At 37.8% G+C, this 18,983-nt stretch overlaps 1 protein-coding gene across 1 annotated transcript; it reads right to left on the bottom strand.

Moving 5' to 3' along the window:
- Nucleotides 1-9,423: 9,423 nt before the first annotated feature.
- LOC134310151 (cholesterol side-chain cleavage enzyme, mitochondrial) lies at nt 9,424-17,363 on the bottom strand. Its single transcript, XM_062991677.1, has 9 exons — nt 17,014-17,363; nt 14,067-14,222; nt 13,784-13,983; nt 12,516-12,719; nt 11,709-11,869; nt 10,996-11,162; nt 10,580-10,658; nt 10,277-10,468; nt 9,424-9,634 (listed from the first exon to the last, which is right to left on the bottom strand). The coding sequence occupies exons 1-9, from the start codon at nt 17,289-17,291 to the stop codon at nt 9,509-9,511; spliced, it is 1,563 nt and encodes a 520-aa protein (XP_062847747.1). The 5' UTR covers nt 17,292-17,363; the 3' UTR covers nt 9,424-9,508.
- Between the last annotated feature and the right edge of the window lie 1,620 nt (nt 17,364-18,983).

The raw sequence follows: 18,983 nt of genomic DNA, 5'->3' as shown, positions 1-18,983 counted from the left end.
CATGTTGAATATCCAGTGGCCAGTATGAGAGAATTGTACCCAAAACACCAAATTTAACAGCCCTGCTCCCCATTTACACCTGGGACCTTGACACATGACACCAGGGAGGGACAACGACACATTTGGGCACAATTTGGACATGTGGGGTGTACTCACTTATGTTGCCAGCCATTTAGACATTAATGGCTGTGTGTTGAGTTATTTTCAGAAGACTATATCCAAGTTTCATGTCTATAGTGTTGTCCCATGAAAAGATATAATGAAATATTTGCAGAAATGTGAGGGGTGTACTCACTTTTGTGATACACTGTATGTACACATGAAACTGTTACACAAGTAACTTTATTCCTATATTCACTGCTGTATATTTGAATAAAAAGTAGGTTTTATGCTTTAACATGACTAGCTTTGTGAAATAAGTATTTTATGTTTACATCCTGGAACTTGGCACAGTTGTAGTATCTGTAGCCAACATAATTTTACATACACTGAGGAGTTTGTTAAAGAAAGGCTAGCTTCTCCAAGTCTTCTCTTAGCTTCTGGCGGCTGCCTAAGCCTGCTTAGCCTGTTTAGATGTAAATGATTAAGGGCTTCAGCATATCACATTGCTGATAAACTACTATGTATGGTGCACATTATACCCATATCAATGTAAATCAAAAACAAAACATGAGACCGACAGCACTCTGTATGCACGTAACCTTTAGAGACGGCTAATAATGTTACAGCCAAAAATAATTAGCTTTAGTCACAGCTAGGCATCTATTCTCACCTTTCCTGTAACATGATTAAGTAACATAATGCACGTTAAATGCATAATGAATGTTAACTAACCAGACATTACAGGAGGCTCAGACAAACAGGGAATAATAAAAGACTGGTGTTAGTCCTGTTTTTATTGATATGCACCACGTTCTACTTAAAGACTTCCATATATGAGACCGAAAAGCAGAGGTGGAAAGTAACGAATTACATTTACTCGCGTTACTGTAGTTGAGTAGTTTTTTTTGTGTACTTGTACTTTTTAAAGTAGATTTTACAACCTGTAATTTTACTTTTACTTAAGTATGTTTTGTATTAAGAATCGTAATTCGCTACATTTTAAATAACATCCGTTACTGAGTAACTGCTGCAGTAAATTCTGCGATGGAGAGTCGGATCTTTAGGCTCGGTTCCTTTTAAAGAGCCGTTCAAAAAATGGCTCTTCATTCTTTTGTTCAGGCAGTGAGAGGGGATACTGTAACTATAATACAGCCCCGATATTAATATCAGTGATGAACAATCATCTAATTCAAACACTTAAATGAGAAAAAAGATTGTTGTCAAAAGCATACAACTTGACAACAAGTATATTTTAATAACAAAAATAGTTTAAGTTGATTAACTTGTAGCCAAACCGGGCAAACGACTCCCAAAGGCACGACTCTTTCTTTCGTTCATTTTAAAGAGCCGTTCAATAGAATCGGATCGTTCGCGAACTAGTGGTTATACAGTTTGAAAAAGTTTTATGGAATGGTCTGTACTAAAATGGCACATTACACATCCCTAAATGTTTTAAATGTTGTATCAACATGTTTTTCTATTATATTTGAATAAAAAAACAACTATTGCGAGATTTATATCCACTTGTCACCCTTTCCTGTTTAAAAAGTAACTAAGTAACGTTTACTCTGAGTACATTTTAAATGAGTTACTTTTTACTTGAGTAGATTTTTAGACTAGTAACTTTACTCGCACTTAAGTAAAAATTTATTAAAGTAATAGTATTTTTACTTGAGTACAATATTTTAGTACTCTTTCCACCTCTGCCGAAAAGCTATGAGGACACCTAGTGGCCTGGCTTTGTAATTACCATTATTAGGTCCGTCTTAGCCCTTTTAGATTGTTGTACGAATTACAGAAACCAGTGGCGATTTCTGTAAGACTGCAAGGGAAGCTCAGCTTCCCCTAAAATGTCAAAAATTAAATGGTCAAATATGTACAGTTGTGTTAACATTTCATTGACTGCAAATGCGTTAGAACACGTTCATCTTGAAGACGAGTTCGTTCAGAATCAGCTACTTATCACAAATCGACTCGATTTTGTTAACTTAACTCATACATTCCCGGAGCGTCAATGCATTTACCCGCAGACGCTGAGCGTCTCTTTGCTTCTATGGGGCTGCATGGGCGGGACTTCGAAACTCGCCGGTCATTGGATAAATGCCACGATTTTGTCCCGCCCCCGGACGCTGAGCGTCTCTGGGGGTGAATGGAGCTGTGGGCGGGTCTGGACGCTGAGCTTCTGCGAGTGAAGTCGGAAGACAAACTGCAACCCATTTCATGCCATTTTCTTGAAAACTAACAAAGGGGAGAATTTATACATTTATATATAAATAAATTGACAAATTTTATGATGTAAGCCGACAATGAGCTTCCCCTCTTTGAAAGACCAGCAGCCGCCACTGACAGAAACATATTAAAAAATAACATTTGCTTGACTAATAATACACTGAGCATAAAGCATTTCAAATTATTACTTGGTCATATGCATTAAGGCAGGCAGACACCTCCTCAAAACACAAAATCTGGATTTCAAAAACAGTGATTAAGGGTAGGGAAAAGTAAGGAGAGATTTGGAAACAGTGGAAAACATTATTTTGCTTTATACACTCTAGCAGGGCTAGCAGGCTAATAACTGTTTACTAGAATTTTTAGCCATTAGCCGCTTTAGATAATCAGAATTGTTCAGGAAATGCTTCTGTTGAATTACCCATTCAGCCCATCTATTATTTGTGTAATTGTTATGTCAAACATAACATATTTGTATAAAGCACTAATGAGTTTGAGGTTTAACATAATGTTCCAAATATTTACCTTTTGGACTTTATTAGGAACTGGAAAACTACCGTACTGCTATGTGCAAGATGGCAGAGGATATCCTGGCACTTCGCTCTCAGGTGGCAAGTCTAGAGGGGGAAAACAGTCAGCTTCGCAGTGAGCTCTCCATGCACCAGGATCTGGGACGCACCCTGATAGATGACACTGATATTGATATCATGACCAAAGCTGAGATTGCAGACAGAATAGGTATAACTTCTTCCTCCATAACTCTCCTCTAATCCATGTTTATAGTATTGGTTTTTAAACTGATTGTAGATGCAAGCAAGCAAGCAATACTACTAACACCAATTCTACTTTTACTACTATGATTATTACCTCCACCACAGTATTACTTCCAATACCACTGCTACTACCACATCTACTACTACGTACTACTGCTGTAACAGGGCAGCTGCAGAGTGACAGCTGCTAGCCTGCCCACATTGCAGAGGTATGCCCTTCTGCATGACTTTCTTTGCACATCAGAGGGAGCACAGAGTCACATGGGCAGCTTGTCATTCTCATAATGACAGCCACCTGAGAATCACGAGCACTTATGCTCTAGGTGGCATGGCTTTCTATTCTTCTTTGTCAGTGCATTAGGTGACTCACCATAACTCGGAACCCGCTTTGGTTTTGGCAGTTATGGGCCTCACGGCACACACATCCTGGGAAAGTAAAATGCCTCAGCAGCGGCTTAACATCACACTTTTCCTGAGGCGAGACACACCCATAAAACCATAATGTAGGTGCAAGGGAGGCGCTCACCCAATTACGGCCAAACCGAGTGGTGCAGAAAGTTCTCCTGTTCTTCTTTCCAAGAGATAAGTTTGGGCAGTGCCCTGTAAGTCTGTCACATACCATGGCATCCAGCTCTCATCACTTTACTGTCCCTATTCTCCAGCTTTCCATAGTGGGTTATGGAGCTTTCTTCCCCTCAGGAGGGTGCCAGCTAATGCACTGGCATAGAAAAAAGGGAAAACGCCATGCCTCCTGGAGTGCATCACTACTACCTTTGTTACTATTACTCTACTTACTATAAATCTACCACCTCGTTTTTTCTCTACTTCAGAGAATTAAAATACTGTTATATAAATTAGCTCAAAGCAAATGTAAAATTATGCAATACATACCTACAGGTATGTGTTTAACACCTAACAGTGGTTCCTCAACAAAACTGATTGGGAAAAATGATACATACAATCAAAAGATGTTGTAGTAAGTTTTTATGTAGTAGGAGTTTGTATGTGCAGGTGTGGTATTTCAGTTGAAAGTTGAAGGTGTTCTTTGCTACTCCATCCTAATCCATGCAGCTGTCTTTACTGCTGCAGATTGTGGTGTCGTTTGATGTAAGACTGCTCATTTAGCACAGAGAGTCTGATAAGCAGTCGGGTGCTTATCTCCTGAAGGACAGTGTTTGACACACACAAAGTGGGACTCACAAGGCTTTTGCTTGAAGCAAGGTCCATAGAGCTTTTAAGGCATTCAGAGCACATCAGGATTCAATTCTGATGTCAATGTTTTTGTAAAAAAATTTCTTGACCATGTTTTTACTGAAGAATTTCACATTTTTAATGTGAAGTCAGAAAATGCTACTGAGTTAGTTTAGAATGAAATAGAGCAGTAAAGGAATGTTATATGTTCTGTAATATGTAGTAATTCTGCCTGAAAGCATCTTAATTTTGTATTCTGTCCATTTAATTTTGTATTTTCTTTATTAGTTCATTGTAAATGAAACTAAACTTCACTTTAGATTTAATTTAATATGTTATGTTATTTTGTTTTAGTTTCTCTGAAGTCCAAGCTAGCTAGTGAAAGCAGTAAGGCTGCAGATCAGAGGGAAAAGATCCAGCAGCTTCAAAACGAGCTCATCAGGGTGAGTTATGGGATTAAGACAAGCCACTCTCTCTCTCTCTCTCTCTGACTTTGCTTTATCAAAGAACCACTGGGACATGGCCATTTGCTTCCTGCAGCATTAAAGAGATGATCCATTACCATCCATTTACTTCCTGCTATGCCTTTATTGTACTGACCAATATACTGGAAACACTGCTTTGAATAATGTATCAATTATCTCTACTTAATACCACTGACTGAGCTAGGTCAATTGTTTTTTATTTTTTCTATATCTGTAATAGTTTTACAGTGTGTATATACAGCATTTATTTATTTTCTCTACTTCTACTGAAAGTTGCCTTGTTGTTTTTTTTGCTTTTTTTTTTTTTTTAGAAGAATGACAGTGAGAAGGAGCTAATGCAACTGCAGCAAACTCACCAACAGCAACAGGTTGTGCCTCAGCGGTACAAAGTACAAATTGAGAAACTCTCAAAGCTGGAGGCTACAGTACAACAACAGGAGAAGGTACCATTTGTTTGCTGCTCTGTTTGCTGTCATATTTATAATAAAGGTTTCAAATGAGTAACTGTCGCTTTCCAACAATCACTGACCAACGTTGTTCATGGATGTCCATTAACCTGGTCTGATCCAAATTAGCCCAAAAAATTTGTGTTGTCTGCCATTATCTGACTTCTAGATATAAGAACAGGGGATAAATTAAATGAAAGACAACACGTGTCTCTAGAGCAGTTTAAGGTGCCTTGCCATATATTCTTTCAGTCTCTGAATTAGTACTACAGGAAGGAAAACCCAAAGCATATTCTAAAGAAATCCTCTTTGGCATTTTGATAATGGTGGTATAGAGAAGAATGGTACAGTGGCCTAGTAGGTAGTACGGGTACCAAACAGTTCCAGGGTCCTGGGCAACTGGGTTTCGAACCTGACCAAGATAAAATAGTTGATGAAATAAAATTAAGCTGTTATAATTCCTTAATTCTGCACCTCTCATTATCTTCTACACCTTCAAGTGTGTGGACACCTCTGTGTTGTAATTTGTACAAAATATGGCTCATAACAAGCAGTGATATTTCTGAAAAAAATATGTCCATATGGCAGTAAGGTGTATATGTAACTCCTCAGCATTAATGGCGCCTTTACAGATGTGCAAGTTACCCATTTCACTGGTGTTTATACACCCTCATACCATGACAGATGGTGAATATTGATTTTATTTTATATTGAGTTTATTATCTTTTGTTTCTTTGGCCCTAAGGACATGATGTCAATTACTGTCAAAAACACATTGAAAGGTGGACTCATCAGAACACATTATCCCAAATATACCCACAGTATAAAGTGTAAAGGTGAGAGTAATTTGATATAAAGCTGCTTCTCAGCAAAGGTTATTGGGCAGTACACAACATCAAAGGAAACTTGAATGAAGCAGTGTAAGGGAACATATTATAGAGAAACTAAATCAAAATTTTGGTAGTTAATGTACTAGTAAATGTATTGGAAGGTCACCGGTTCAAGCTCCGATTACTGTTAGCTTGAGAAAGGCTTCAACTGCTTGGATTGTATTTAGTCACAATAGTACTGTAAGTCGATTTGAATGTACATTTTGACACAACAACTTCAAACTTAAAATCACAAAAAATTAATACTAATTAATAATGTAAATATTAAAATTGCCAAGCCATCAGATGGATCCTCAAAGCCTTAAAGAATTGAAGACAGTTTGACAAGTGGAATGGGTCAAGTTTAAACCACATTGCCTGTAAAAGCTAATTAGCACACTACCCACTATTCTACTAAAAGTACATTAAATAAAAACAAAGTGATTGAATACTTGTTTCCTGTATGTCTCTTCATCCTTTTGTAAGGTTATTGAAAGGATGGAAAGGGTGCTGACCACAAAGCTGAGAGAGCGAAATAAAGAAAGCACAGACCGAAAGAAGACCAAAGGTGTGTCTCTCACACAGTCAATGTATTTTGAATTTCCTGTACTAATGTGTTTATCCTTAAGGGATACTGTTTCTGTTGTCTACTTGAAACCCACCGTGGGAGTACATACACTCCTCATAGTAGATACAATGGAGTAATTATTGATTTAGGATTGATCTGATGCTATAATGTCAGTTTCTCAACGGAAGTGTAGTAATACAGCATCTACAGCAACGTACAGTTATACTGTTCTAGTGTATGTGTGTAAGTAGATACAGAAGAGAGCAGGAGGAGAGATGTGGAGTTAGCCCTGACAGCAGAGAACTCCCAGCTCAGAAAGGAGCTGGAGGCACTTCGCAATAAGCCATCATCTATTATAATACAACAACCTGCTCAGGTAAACCTCAGAATTTACAGTGCTGTAAAAAAAGCAATTGCCCTCTTGTTGACTGCCTGTTTGTACCTTTTTGTAACACTGAAAATGTATATACAGTATTATAAAACATAACACATTAATTTATTTAAACAACAAAGTTATCCAATGCCCATATTACCCAGTTACTTTAATTTATTGTAAAACAGTTAAGCTGATTATTTTATATAATTCTTAGTCATTATTATCAGCATCAAGCAGTCATCTCAACATTTCTACATGAACACTATGGCATGACTTTTATTTTATACTACTTTCATCCAGTTTTATCCATGGTGCTCAGAAGCTCAACAGTGGCAATATGGCGACAGTGAGGCTTAAACCTATAACCTTTTGATTACAAGACCAGTGCTTGAACTGCTAAGTTACCACTGCCTTTAGAACACTAAACCATATATAACAATTTGGGCAGCTGTAGCCTAGTGGTTAAGGTACTGGACTAGTAATCAGAAGGTTGCCGGCTCAAGCCCCACCTCTGCCAGGTTGCAACTGTTGGGCCTTTGAGCAAGTTGGGCCCTTAACCCTCAATTGCTTAGATTGTATACTGTCACAGTTCTGTAAGTCACTTTGGATAAAAGCGTCTCCTAAATGCCAAAAATGTAAATAAATAAATTGTTAACCCTTTTTGAAAATATTGTGTTTAAATGTCTGAGTCCTTAAGTATGTGAACTCTTGACCATAATCTTGTAGTACATGTCCTCCAAAATATGCCTCTAGAAATGCATTTCAAGTGTCTCTGTGTGTACTTGTGTCTATCTAGTTAATATAGCATTTGTGAGGTCACACAATTATGTTTGATGAGAATGACTGGTTCGTAATTGAACTTTAAATTCTTTCCAAAGGTGTTGTACTTGTCAAACCATGTCTTTATAGACTTTGCATTGCGCATGGTGTAACAGAAAGGTGGCTTTATCCAAACGGTTGCCACAAAATTGGAAGCATAGAATTCATTTTATATAACAGATTTTATAAACCTGTTAGCAACGAGTGTGATTGAAACACCATAAACTCAATATTTAGAAGGGGGTAACTTTTGCCTATAAATCTTACCTTCATAATTCCATAATATAGGCAAAATACAATGTTTTGTGAAATAATAACTGATCTCATTGTATTTGGTGGTGTTGTATCCCGCAGCAATTTGCAGACAGTGAGAGACTGAGTCTGTTGGAGCAGTTAGAGAGAGCAGAAGCCTGCATACGTGTATTGGGGAAACAGGTATGTTTCTCAAAGGTCAAAACTGCTCAATCTCAAATACTCCACAGCTATCTCAAGCTGTCTACCATAGTATTCCACAACTGTTATACTTCTAGAGCATATAGTCACTTTTTTAGTTGGTTTTATAAATTGTTATAAATGCATTATTGTTTTCATTTGAGTATATTAGATCTTTTATTTTAGCTAGAGGAGAATGCCAGACAATGGGGAAGAGAAAAGCAGGAGATGTTGATCAGACTCAGTGAATACAATCATGGATTTGCTCGTACATCAACCATGATCATGCACAACCTGAAACTGGTCAGTACACCGCCTTAACCATACATATCCAAATTAAATTACTTCATGTATATACAAAGGTACTGACAATATAAAAACATGGTTCTGAAACAACAAAGAGGACTGAAAATAACCTTGAAATAACTTAGCTCAACATCAGTGTGACAAATAGTTGAAAACTGAAACGTGTACAAAGATTTAATTTGTACTCTGGTCAGTTTTATTGTTTTGATGTATATACACTGATTCAAATTTCATGGCTCAAAATGTTGGAGGGGCAGTTTACCAATTTGTTATGCCACCTTTCCTTGTAACAGGGTTTTGTCATTGTTCGAAATCTGAAGACACCAACTGCAGCTGTAAATATAAATTGTCTTTTCTCATTTATGCTTCATAGAATCATAACTTGCATTTTTCGATGAAGCAACAAACTGTTTACTGATAAGAGTTTTTAAGTATTCCCAAGCATCTGTGGTTATATTCTTTACAAAAACACATTGGATTTTAATGCAGTGCTGTTGGAGGGCTCAAAAATCACAGACATTAAATATTGCTTTTTTGGCTCTGGTCTTCATGCACAGATATTATATAACAATAATATAGGCTGTAGATGCTATTTACTCATGCAGTTTTTTGCAAAGCAATGAACTTTATATTGGATTTTTTACAACATTTAAGTTTTAATTTGTCCCAGTCCAATGTTTTTAAAATGTGTGATTCAAAAAGGTGATTTAATTACTGGCTTATTTGTGCAGTTTTCAATTAAACACCTATAACTGATGTTTAATTAATTTAATTTCAACAAAACGAATCATTTTGCTGATAATGCATTTACATACATTTGTCTTCCATGTCTGATTTTTGATGAATACTCAATGATACATGCATTATAATTCTGACATGATGTCTTATGTTTGAAAATTAAATAATCATTTGCTATCTGCTGCTGTGTAGAGGCTTTATGGTTAACATGATGGGTTTTTCAGGGACCAGGATGAGCTCAAACGTGCTTTTCACCTCCTTCTGTCTTTGCTGTCTCTCAATCCTGAAGTTCTCCAGCATCTGGGGAAGCAAGATCATTTACATGTTTACATTTGTGGAATTTAGCTGTGTTGAGGCTTGAACCAGATACCTTCCAATTAATAGTCCAGCACCTTAATTGCTATGTTAACAATGCCTTGATATGAAGGGGAAGGGAGCAAGTGGTTACGGATTAAACCTGCTTAATCTTACAAAGCATTTGTCTTTTGAGCAATTATTTATTTAAATACATGAAGTCATTTATGCTTGACTTACAGTAAACTAATTCACTTTAATACATTTACCATACTTTAGCTAGCTATAGCAGAAATAGTCTGATGAGATGGAGCACAGTCTAGAAAACTAGACAGATTGATATTCCTGACCTTTGACTAACTTGATGTACTTTTGATGATTAAGTGTTCCTTTACATTTATAAACAGTGTATTTGTAATATTATATCAGATATGAACAGTGGTTTATAATCTGTTATCGAGCATCTATTTGGCTTACAGTTTTGGAATTAAAGGACTCTTCCTATGTAAACAAATAGGAGCCTGGTTTTGTATGGACTGTAATAACTACCCAAGAGCAACCCAAAAATGACTTTGTATTCAGGTTGTCTGTTTCTTTTTACTTTACCTCTGGTCATTGTTAGTAACGAAAGTACAAAAGAGAACTCACATGGATGAGGAAGAGCTGCATCTCTGTTTCTGCAATTCTCCGACCAAGGCACTGGCGAGGGCCAAAACCAAAGCCCAAACCCCTGAAGTAATGGTTCTCATTTCTCAGCCAGCGAGAAGGCAGGTATTGCTCTGGTCGTGGGAATATGTGGTGGTCTCTGCCCATAGCGTACAGTCCCAACTGCACTAATGTCTAACCACAAACACACAAAGGCAAACATATGACTTACAGTAGTTTATATACTGGATAAGGAAGGAAGCATTTTCCTGGTTTTAATTCAAGATTTGACGTGGTTTAACTCACCCCTGAGGGAATGTGATAATTTTGGATCACTATATCCTCAGTGATATATCTCTGTAGGCTTACTGCAACTGGATGTAGCCTTTAAAAAAAGGTTTGTAGTTAGTTATGACAGCATGTAACAGCCAGTAGTAATGGTTTACAGGGAAAGTAGGTATTGCTTTGATACATTGTTCCCCATGGTACAATGTAAATGTTTTTGGAGGCACTACAGTGTTTTTTAAATTCTGGATACTCACCTACTTGACCACATTTAGTCATTTCTTATTTTTTTTACTGATATTTTCCATTCCAGTCTCAAGTTACAAGTATTTACTTGTATACATTACACCTAATTATCTAATAAAATGATGAATCTTTTTCATTTCTCACTTTATATAAGTATAATTTTGTAAGTACTATGTACCCTGTACACATACCTAAGAGTCTCCTTCAGTGCACCTTTAAGCAGTGGTACCATTTTAAGCATCTGCAATGTGTCTCCCTGTGAAGCAGAGCGAGCAGCAATAATCTCTGCCCTCAACTCCTCCTGGAGGTCAGGGTGTCTCGCCAACTCATAGAGAGTCCACAGCAGAGTAATAGACGTCTAAATGAGCACACAGAACCAGTGATATCACTGCCAAATAACAACATGGTTTATTCATATTTATAATTACATTTATTTACATTTAAGCAATTGGCCGCAAGTCCAGTCTAAGCAAGTAAGGGTTAGGGACCTTGCCTAAAAACCCAGCAGTAGGTTGGCTGTAGTGGGAGTGAAACCCAGAGTCATTCGACCAATAATCTACTACTTTAACCACTTGGCCACGACTGCCCCACATTGGTGAATAAAATCTTTGATAATGACTTTAATATAGTCACAGTAATATTTGCATCTAGAGTCAATCCTGGTAACACTAGTCAGAAATGCACCCTGAATGTGATAGCAGTCCAATGCAGGGCGTCACACACTTACATTTAAAGGCATTGCACACTGCACCTACTGACATGTTTTTAAAATGTGGAACAAAACTGATATACCCAAAAGAAAACATATGATTTTTCACAGAGTCAGAACCATAGACAACACTCTCTGGTGTGCCACTGTGCCATCCATACAATTTATCATCTGTTATTTATGTTTTTCTCTTACTGTGTCCACCCCTCCAGCCATCAGCTCAGTCACACTCGCTTTGATTTCTTCAATGGACAGCCGGTCAAGCGTGAGAAGGCTGGCCAGCACTCCAGGGTATTTACCCTGGGCTCCAGGGTTCTTTCTCAACTGCCTGTAGATGTTCTGAATACAGTTGTCCGCTTTGGATAAATATAATATGAAAAAGAAAAAAACATAAAATGTCTAAAAAAAGCATTCATGAATTAATGAGCTCATTTAATTCTTCATTTATTTATTGATTGTCATTTTTAACACCACTTTATCCTATATAGGGTTGCGATCTGTCAAATGTACTGGGCGAAAGGCAGAAAACACCCTTGACAGGTCGACAGTCCATCAGGGCAAACACACACATGCACATAAGTGGACTTTAGTATCTCCAATTAGCCTTACTGCATGTCTTTGGACTCTGGGAGGAAACTGGAGCACCCAGGAGCACCCAACCAAGACACAGAGAGAACAGAAGGGACCTGGACCCCTCCTTTCAGATCAAAAATTTACTAACAGCAATTTAATTAAATGTAGCTTTTAAATCCACCTTTGGTTATTATAGACAGCAACTGGGGACATCTCTATGCTTATAATGTTAGGACTAGATCATGTTTTATGAAGCCATAGATTATCCAAGGTCAAGCTTTTATATTATGGCAAACCTGTTTTGGTGGTTATTGGGTCTGATCCATTATATAACATGTTATTAAAAACAAGATGTTTAATGATATAATAAACCACCAAACATGACAGTTTGTCTTTGGTGCATCATTTGTTCTTCAATCATCTTCCTACCCTGGTTGAAGATTCCATCCCAGGCATCCACGTGGTCCTTCCAAACCTTGGCTCCGACTCGACGCAGCAGGGCAGGGGGAATGTACAGCATGGGACAGGTGGTCTTAAACATCAATGTAATGCAGTCAATGAAGTGCTGAGAATCAGGATCAATATAGTCCAACAGCAGCCCCAATCGTTCTCCATAAAGTACTGCACTCACAGCTGATCACAAATGCAGTTCACATGAAAAGTTAGTTAGCAAACGGACATGTAGGAAACTGTGTCAGTGATTTATAGTCATAGTTCTGGCACAATCTAGCACCTTACATATTTTATGTTTTCTGCTCTGCATCATACAGCCAAAATAATGTTGAGCACAAAAATCAGGTTAAACTCAAACATTTGTGTTTGATGCAGTCAAGGATATATTAAATGTTAAGTGGATAGAACACATGTTGAAAGAAGCACATGTGATCAGTATAAATACCTGGGTGACTCTGATTAGGGTCAAATTGCTATGGCCACAAAACTGGGTTGAAGTATCTCAGAAACAGCAACTGGTGCTTACATGCAGCTGTGGTGAGTACCCACTAACAGTGATTTGAGTAAGGACAAGTCATAAACTTCTGACAGGTTGTTGGGCAGCCAAGACTCATTAATGCCAGAGGACCTGAAGGCTATGGTGTCTGACGCAGACTAAGAGAAGGGCAACTGCAGACAAAGTGTCCATGCTAAATATTATTCACCATCGAAAGCACCTACAATGGACATGAAGGCATCAAAACTGGTCATCAGAACCGGTCAACTAATTGGACAAATTCTTTTTTCTCCAAGATCATGTCAGTGACTGGTGTGTATTATTTAACTTTAGAGAAGATGGCACCCGAATGCACTGTAGGATGTGCTGATAATGTCTTGGTGCCAGACATCACAGGACTTAATACCTCCATACTCAGTAAACATTTAAATAGAATTCAAACAGAATCATGAATCTGTGATACTATACACATTGGTTAGGACTTTCAACAGCTAACAGCTAAATCAATTATTTAAAATAAACTATGTGCTTCTAACTGTATGGCATCTTTAAGGAAGACCCTATCCTGTTTCAGTATGACTGCTGTGCCATAGTGCACCAAGCAAGATCAGTAAGTTTGTTAAAGTTAAAGAACTCCAGTGGCACAGAGCCCTGACGTCAACTCCACTGAACACCCTCATCTCAGTGTTAGTTTATAAATTAAAATCATTAACCTAAAGTTTTTGTACCGTAGTGTATTAAACCTTACATTCAAGTGCATACTTGAAGAGTTCATGGGACAAATCTGTTGTCCATTTGTTCTGTCCGCTCCTTTCAATCTTTTTATGAACTCGAGCCACAAAGTCTTGGCCCACCTCATCCAGCAGTGGCACAAAGTTGCCCTGCACCTTTGGTGAAATCACCTCCCGGTTCAGAATGACTCTGTTGGATCGCCAGTCCTCTCCATCCCTAAACATACAGAAAAGTGGAGAGAGTTATGGAGTTAAACAGATTTTATGACAACGTAACCCAAAAAATATGAGAAGTCATACTTAAGAAGAACGCCATATTTCCGGTTTCTGTAGTCTCTGTAAGAGGTCCATGGTTCCACTCGAAGGCGTTTGGGGTAGTGACCTTCTGCTTTGAATATGATGGCAGCATCCTCGGGATTGATGATGTTTACACTTTCATAGTATCCGATTTTCTCCCTGCAGTTTGTAATATGCATATATACTGTATATAGACATGATTAATTACAAATGTATATGCTTACAAGTAAATGTCACATACTATATTCCACATATTACTAGTTAAAAAGAATGAAAAATACCCTCTTAGATTATTTCAAGGTTATCAAAGTCTATGTTGTGACTATATGTTTCACATGAGATCAATCAGTTCCTGCTATGGGTCAATCAGTTCCTACTACATTACTTATATTGTAAATGTTATATTATTTTGCTCTCTAAAAGTTTCATCAACATAGGTTGGATTCATGCCTCTGGTTGCACTCAGTTTGCTGCACAGGATTTAAGCTCTTCCACTAATATCTCAAAAATGTCAGTAATTGTTTTGGCTACTGTAAATTAATACTGGGTGTGAGCAAGTTTAAATGAATGAGTGAGAGTGTGATGCCCTGTGATGCACTGGTTCCTGGTTCCTGGTTCCTGGTTCCTGGTATCTAGACTGCAGGCAGACTAGTCAAGCGCAAACCACATTTGTCTACAACGCTGCACTGTTGTGGTGCATGCAGAATGAGGCCTGGTATTGTCTTGCTAAAATAACTATCGACTTCCCAAGAAAAATATTTTGCTTGATGTAAGCCCTGTGATGCACTGGTTCCATGTCTAAAGTGTATTCTGGGTTTATGGCCAGTGTCTTGAAAATGTGGATCCACCAAGACACGATGATAAGGGATTATTGCTCGATTAATGCTGTTAATCATTTTAATTCATTTCTGACAGCTTACATTTGATTCCAACTGAAAGTGCAGTAAAATTTTTACAGATGAAGAACTCCAATTTGAAACACATCCCGACCTGTCCTTAGTGCACTCATTTAATTTTAATAATTTAAAAACCAATGCTTGTCATCTGGGCGGCACAGTGGCTAAGTGGGTAGCGTGTATGAGTGTGAGTGTGTGTGTGTGTGTGTGTGTCTGCCCTTCGATGGGCTGGCGCCCCATCCAGGGTGTTATTGTGTGCCTTGTGCCCACTGAAAAGCTGGAATAGGCGGTTAAGAAAGTGAGTGAGTGAGTGCTTGTCATCCTATACTAACTACATCCTAACTACACTAATGTTTAAAATAATGTTAATATACAGACATTAATGTTGAATGTTTAATTTCACAATTCCAATACACAAATACAGTACCCAAAGTTTAGAATCAAACCACCAACCATATTTTCTCAATTTTGTAAAATATAAGAGTGCCTACAGGAATAAATGATCCAGGACATACAACATTTCTGTTAAAGATAGGGCATTTTGTAAAATGCACTAAAAAAAAGAATCTGTGATCTGTTAATTCTCTTGAATCTTTAGTTGACTGACAAAAGTAGAAAGAAAAGATTTCCAGTATTTTCACTGATCAACTTATTTGGAATTTTAATCCTGCAACACACGCAAGAAAAGTTGGTACAGTTGGTACATCTTTCCTATTAATTGTTTGGAAACTAAGAACACCAATTGTGGCTGTTAATTGTTGCAAATAAATTTTTTGGCTATTGCTTCATACAAGACTTTAGCTGCTCAATAGTTTGTGCTTACCATTGTCTGAATCTCCTCTTCATAATAACCCCTAAGTTTCCAAAAGCAGACAGATCTAGACTGCAGGCAGACTAGTCAAGCGCAAACCACATTTGTCTACAACGCTGCACTGTTGTGGTGCATGCAGAATGAGGCCTGGTATTGTCTTGCTAAAATAACTATCGACTTCCCAAGAAAAATATTTTGCTTGATGTAAGCATGTGTAAAAATCATGGGTTCAATCCCCAGGTGGGGAGGTCCGGGTCCTTTCTGTGTGGAGTTTGCATGTTCTCCCCGTGTCTGCTTGGGTTTCCTCTGGGAGCTCCGGTTTCCTCCCACAGTCCAAAGACATGCAAGTGAGGTGAATTGGAGATACTAAATTGGTCATGACTGAATTTGACGTTAAACTTGTGAATCTTGTGTAGAACCTTTAGTCTATCTGAGAAGAGCTCTGGTATTAAAACATTAGCATTTATATCAGGAAATAATAAGTTTTTCCTTATGTAACAGAGTTTCAGGTTGCAGTTGATACTAGATACTATACTGTGTTAAGTGACAACAGTGTTTTGAAGTACTCCTGGACTTAAAGGTCACACATATTAACCATTGGTTTCTGGCCTTTCCGTATACAGACTAAGATTTCTCCAGATTCCCTGAACATTTTCACAATGTTGGGTATGGTAATGTGTAATACAACCTTCATACAGGATTTAGTAAGACTGTCAGGACATGAAAATGACCAAGAAATGTAAAGAAAATACCTAAAGTAATTTCTTTAATTGCTGCTAATGTTTAATTTAAATATGCTAATAGGATTTGTAATGCTTTGCAATGGATTAGTGTCCTGTCTAGCATGTAATACAACCTTCAGACAAAATTCAGATCATTCAGACCCTCAGGAAAATAAAATTTAAAGTAATTTAGAAGTACTCTAGATGTCTTTCTAAAAGTAGTTATGACTACCATTATAAAGATGTTGTGTAATAAATTTAAAACATATATAAAAATGAAATAAAATTTTCAGCTGTAGGACACAGACCAATGTCTTATGCCATAACTCTTCACAGTCACCAGAGATAAAGTTTGAACCCAGCTTGCTGTGTCTGGCACCCTCACTTATATGTTATTCCACCATAAGGTGAAATCACATTCTTTAAAGTTTTCAGGAATTAATAATGATAGTAACAGTAAGTTTCCTATAAATAATCATAATAATAACAATAGTGGTAGTAATAAATAATAATAATGTTACCTATAAATTGGTCCAAACATGTTGAAGTTGTGCACCATGACTTGATGTATGTTCCTGAAGCCATCAAGTTTCCAAAAAGTATACAGGTTCCCTAAGCTGTTCTTCCACAGTCCAGGAATCTCACTAAAGGGCCTGACAGTAGAGCTGCTCTCTGAGAACTGTGCATCTCTTACAGTAGGTAGACTCCGGCTGTGGCATGCCCTTATCTGACCCTGTCCTTCCAGCATGGTTACGGACCGAACCAGGGGAGCGTTCCACACTATGCACCTCAGAGCCATCACACACTCTCACTTATACACTCTTAGTAACACTCTGCTCTTCTACTCCTCACTCTGTGTCTGTCCTTACTCCATCACTCTCAGGGACAGTCTGCAATCCTGGCCAGGGTCTCTGTTTTTATACACATCCACTCAGTGCTCAAATCAAGGTCAAAATAGCACCTCACGTGTACACTGCTGACGGAGAATTTGCAAAGCCATAGCAAAAAAAAAGATTTGGAGCTGATTGAGATTTTAACCATTGCAGTAAACTACAACCTTAAAAGGACTTTACTGATCTGCTGTATCTGTTTGAGTTTTTTACTACTAGGACTAACCTAATAATTGTTGCCATGGGTCCAGGGTCTTAGCCAAAATGTAAATGTCATAATCACACTTAAATACACCTAATTTCATCACACACTCACTCAGGGACAGATTAGAGTAGCCAGATCCCGCTACACTTTTTACATTTTCAGCATTTAGCAGATGCTTTTATCCAAAGGAACTTTGTACTGAGACAGTATATTGTCTAAGCAATTGAGGGTTAAGGGTCTTGCTCAAGAGCCCAACAGTGGCAACCTGGCAGTGGTAGGGGTTAAACCAGCAACCTTTTATTTACTAGTCCAGTACCTTAACCGCTTGCCTTTTTAAATACGCAGGCAAAAAAAAACATATGGACACAGGAAGAACATGCCAACCTCAACACTGATAATGACTAGAATTAAGGAATAACCCCATCTTACTAACACATTATCTACTGTGCCATGGTGCAGCCCAATAAGCCTTTATAAAAAATAAAACTTTATTATTTGCCATTATCATGCATATTAGAAAATAGCCTTGATGCGTGTCTTCCTTGAGTTTTGAATAAAGGATCAAGACAAGCAAGACTTATTGTTAGAATGGTACAGAATGAGGTTTTGTAAGTTCTCTAAGGTAGCTTAGGGCTGGTCCATTTTTAGCATCATTGTTTTGAACTGAATATGGAAGCCAGTCAAGAGAGTGCAATGTATTGGCGGCCTGTTGAGGGTATTCTTACCCTGCACCCAGTGGTTAAAAGAAAAGCTTTGCTTGTCATGTATACATATACAGGTGTACAATACAACAGAATCGGAAGTTGTTGTCAGAGTGACAGGGACAGGGTTAAGGGACTTGCTCAACAGTGGCTGCATGACAGAGCTGGGATTCGAACTCTTAACCTCTTAATTGATAGCCCAAAGCTCTATCCACTAGGCTACCACTGTCCCCCGGTTTCCCAGTAAAACCGGGACCACCACAACCCAGACAAGGACAAAGTGGTTGATGAAATGATAAAAAAAAAAAAAAAAATACATATTTGAATGTAAATTCAAAAATAATATGAAACCTAAAAAGTCTTAAAATAAGCATCAGAGATCTTGGATAAAAAATCACCTGCTTTCTCTCTCCCATCAAACATTCCATCATACATCAGATACTCTGCTTTCTATGAACATTTAGCTTTGATGATAGCACAGATGAATGTCAGCAGTGTGGCCTTGTGAAAGCTTTTTCTGTAAACATCTGCATGTAGGCAGAGAAGGCCACAGAACTAAGGGTCAGCCAGTTCCGCATCAAAACACACACAAGCTTCATGAACAGTGCTGGATAAAACAGATGAGATGCCAAAACATCATTAAAGGCTAAAGCAGCAGTCTGTTAACTGTGAATTACAGTATGACTGATTTAAAA

Source organism: Trichomycterus rosablanca, chromosome 1 (assembly GCF_030014385.1).
Source record: "Trichomycterus rosablanca isolate fTriRos1 chromosome 1, fTriRos1.hap1, whole genome shotgun sequence".
NCBI classification, from domain to species: domain Eukaryota; kingdom Metazoa; phylum Chordata; class Actinopteri; order Siluriformes; family Trichomycteridae; genus Trichomycterus; species Trichomycterus rosablanca.
The sequence above is the reverse complement of the archived record's forward strand: the minus strand, read 5'-3'. Positions and strand labels throughout refer to the sequence as shown.